The 4153-nt window shown below is 42.0% G+C and overlaps 1 protein-coding gene across 1 annotated transcript in view; it reads left to right on the forward strand.

The window, feature by feature from the left end:
• Positions 1–4153, forward strand: part of cntnap2b (contactin associated protein 2b) — a 57665-nt gene that overhangs the window by 32529 nt on the left and 20983 nt on the right. The window contains exons 10-15 of the mRNA XM_005751589.2: positions 721–883; positions 1728–1834; positions 2447–2566; positions 2714–2826; positions 3275–3359; positions 3540–3696. Coding sequence (XP_005751646.1) covers positions 721–883; positions 1728–1834; positions 2447–2566; positions 2714–2826; positions 3275–3359; positions 3540–3696 — 745 coding nt within the window. The remainder of the gene's footprint in view (positions 1–720; positions 884–1727; positions 1835–2446; positions 2567–2713; positions 2827–3274; positions 3360–3539; positions 3697–4153) is intronic.

The following is a 4153-nucleotide window of genomic DNA, read 5'->3' on the forward strand; positions in this document are numbered from 1 at the left end:
CACACACACGCGCACACGCACACACACGCAGTGCCTTGTCTTAGAACCATTGGGGGCTTTTACATGGGGAGGTGCTTGTGTTGTGTAAACTGTAACTGTCATGGGAATAAACAGCTGTGAGGAAGCTGCTCTTTGAAGGATTTGGGCTACAGACAGCTGATGAGCACTAAGCTCCACCGCCTGGTTCTGACCAAAGCTTCCCTCGTTAGCGGCTGAAGATGTTCTGTCTTGTCTTGTGTTCTTCATGAGGAATACGTCTCTAAACGAGCGGCGCCTGTGGAAACACAGACTCAACAAGGTGATTACTGAAAAATGGGAGTAAACATGATCCAGAGTAATTTGATGTTTTATCAAGTGTGTCCAAGTTTTCTCTTCTCTCCTAAAAACACAGTGTGAGAAAGCAGCACTGATGCAAGTGTGAATTTAAAACGTGCAATAACAGGCTATGACTGCGTGCTACATCCGCGTGGGTAAAATTAGTCCAAGTTTCTTGATTATCAAACAAAATGAAAGTAGATGTTTGTTTTGTCCTGAAGCACAATGACTTTATTTTCACAGAAGCTCGCATCCACCTTCAAGACCCGATTTTTGGTGCCTGAAATAATTGCATGTTTTGAATCCTGCTTAAATGAGATTAAACCGTGCCGTCCTCACCAGCTTCATTCCAGTATACCTCTGCTGGTGATAATAATGCCTTTGCTGCTCTCCGTCTTTGTCTAGGTTATTTTCTGCAAACTAACCCCAGATCACATCAGCGCTCCTTCCAGGGCTGCATGCAGATGATCCACATAGATGATCACCTGGTGGACCTCAAGGCGGTGGAGCAGGGCCTCATTGGAACTTTTGAAAATGTCAGCCTAGATATGTGTGCCATTATAGACAGGTATTTATCCCAGAAGTCCAAAGCTAAGATTGTAATAAAGAAAAGCACAGTGGATTGTTGTTGGGTCCTCCATCAGGCTGGAGGGTGGAGAGGGGTTGAAGTCGTGTTCTCACTGAGTTTCCTGCTGTTTCATGTGTCGTGGTTCGAATTTTGAGGAAGAGACATACGACTGAAAGTCCATAGTGGGTCAACACAAATGATTTTATTAAAACACATATATGTGGTGAAAATGGGCTCTGCGAAACATCAGGCTCCATCTCCCCCTGACAATAGGTGGGTGCGATATTTATACTTATGATGACCAGTAACTCCAGCGAGGACATATTCTAAAAAGGAACCGCTACTTCCTCTGTTCCTCCAGATGCTTCCTGTTATTACACTTTTCTAGACTTACACAACATTTGCAGTCAGTTTACCCAGACAGACTATGTGTCTGTGTCGTTAATCTAAGTGCATGACCCCCCTCTACGTCATCTGTTACCAGGCAAACATCCACAGCACAGGGCCTTTATTTCCTTTCTTAAACAATCATAGAAAATATATGTTAAATTGTATATATGTAAGCAATCCTTCCAGCTTGAACTTTGCTCCACTGATCGGCCAGACATCGCGCTGCCCGTAGCTTCAACCCTTTAATTATGCAATATGTGTGACATGATTACAGTTGCACCTGCAATGAAAGATTATGTGCTTATGCTAACACCTGAAATACAGACTTTACTATAACCTCACCAGCTTCAATAAATGTGTCCATGAAATGACAATAATGATAAATCATAAATGATGCAACAGTAATAATAAGGATTATGGATGTAAAATAATATTTCATCTCGACACATGTCAGGTGTGTTCCAAACTACTGTGAGCACAGCGGCCGCTGCTCTCAGACGTGGGACGCATTCACCTGCAACTGCAGTGGCACTGGCTACACTGGAGCTACTTGCCATACCTGTAAGTGCAGTTATACTCTGGCATTTGTTTAATTAATGGTAATCCTAATGTTATGTTAATCATAAGACTAGTTTTTAGTTAGTTGGTTATTTCATGATCTATTTGCTCAGGTTCCCTGAAAAATGTTAGATTCTTTAAAGATGCTCGCATTATTTATCACGTTCATTCTTTTAGGCTGAAGGTAGCTGTGAACATTCGTGTTTTTGGTTTTTAATCTCTGCCCACTCAGTGGTACAGTCAGGGCAACCACCCAGATCCTGTTAGCATCTAGTTCTAAGGCTTTCATTCTGCATTTATCCATCAAATACACTGTTCCTCCCTTTATTCAAATACTGTACCATTATTATTACTACCAATATTTTCCATGCAACCTTACATGGCTGCAGACACAAGTCACAATACTGAAAGGTACCAGCAGCAGTCGTTGAGGCTGCCAGTAGAGTAAATTCCTGTGACTGAACTGAGTGCCCAGGGTTACTTTTCTAGACGTTTCCAGCTCTGGGACGGGCTGCTGACTTGTGTCACATTGGTGCCAACTTTTTGGCTTTTGCGTCTGACTCTATGGTGAAAATGGATGCACACAGACAGACTATACCTTGCTTCCCCTGATAGCACTGTATCAGCAATCATGTGAGGAGTATAAGCACCAAGGCAAGAGTTCGGGGAGCTACTGGATAGACCCAGATGGCAGCGGCTCTATAACCCCCTTCAGAGTCCACTGTGACATGACAGGTAAGATATTCAATCTTTATTTAAACCAGCATGAAGAATATATTCCAGCACAAATGACTTCATGTTTATCATGTGACTGATTGTATTTAGGTAAATCTGTGATGTAGAAGGAGCAGAGAATATTTACATGTCGGTTGTTTTTCTTAGAGGATGTGGTTTGGACCACGCTGAGGAACGACCTGTCTCCTCAGACGTCAGTATCCAGTGCAGACAAGGGCAACGCAGTGCTGCAGATTTCTTACAATATGACTGAGGAACAGGTACACACTTAATGTTACACACTCCGTTTCCTACATGCACTGCACTTTTTGTTTTTTAACAAAACAGTTTGCTAACAATAAACATGCAGACACAAAACTGAAGTAGAAACAAAGTTCATCTTCTAAGCATTGTTAATCGACTGTTCAGCGTTACAGATATTTTGGGGAGAAGTCCAACGATTCGATGGGTTCATAAGCAGAATCGTGTTGGTCGTACGGGGCTGGCTGCTTGAGTCACAGGTTTTTATAGTCATGTTAAACAGTTGAACCTGTTCAGGACTAGATGGCTTTAATCAGTCCACAGTTCTCTAAACAATAAAGAAGAAGCCAGCTGTTCGGTTGGTTTTCATTCCAACACACGTCACAGACCATAAATATCACAGACTAAGAAATGTTCTTAGCAGACAAATGACAAATCAGCATACTCGTGTCTGTCTCGTGTGTCCAGATGTTGTCAGTAACCAGCAGTGCAGAGTACTGTGAGCAGTACGTCGCCTACGCTTGCCGAATGTCCCGCCTGCTCAGCGGTCCAGGTGATGATGCCTATTATCGACCTTTTCACTCACTATAAAGAATGTGTTTACTCTGTTCATCACACCCATCATTATTATCATAACACATACTGTAAACATTAAAGTGATATTTTTGAATGGTGCGTGTGTTCAGAAGTGTTTAAGTAGCAGTACACTGTAGCTGTTTGGTTCGACCTCCAGATGGCGTCCCTTTCACTTGGTGGTTAGGAAGAGCCAATGAAAAGCATTCTTACTGGGGGGGTTCAGGACCAGGGATCCAGAAGTGTGCCTGTGGTATTGAACACAACTGTACTGATTCCAAACACTACTGCAACTGTGATGCAGACCTGCGTGCCTGGTGAGTGTACCCTCACTCAGCCGCTCAGCTGAGCTGTATCGTGTTACAAACTAGAGTTTATAGTTTCATCCTGTAGGTCAGGGGTCGGCAACCTTTCTGATGATGAGTGCATCTAAAGTTTCCTCAGAAGTCAGTGTGCCATATGACTGCATTAGCAATACATTTAATAACGCTCTATATTAACAGTTACTTACTATATAGAAAAACTTTACAGAATTATATTTGTTCACAGATGTTGGCAGCTGTCAGCGAATAGTTTTTTATCTATAACAGCAAATGAACTGAACAACAGAAAATGCAAATGCTGTTTATCCTCACAACAATGTTAACAGACGCTGTTGTGACAGTGATGTACAGTCTTGTTGGTCTATGTATGATTTCTATACATTTTACATCAGACAAAAACTTTGGTTGTAAAATTCAGATAATTATTTAAACGAGAATAAGAAAGTATTTC

Source organism: Pundamilia nyererei, unplaced genomic scaffold (assembly GCF_000239375.1).
Source record: "Pundamilia nyererei isolate P.nyererei 1_Seehausen unplaced genomic scaffold, PunNye1.0 scaffold00318, whole genome shotgun sequence".
NCBI classification, from domain to species: domain Eukaryota; kingdom Metazoa; phylum Chordata; class Actinopteri; order Cichliformes; family Cichlidae; genus Pundamilia; species Pundamilia nyererei.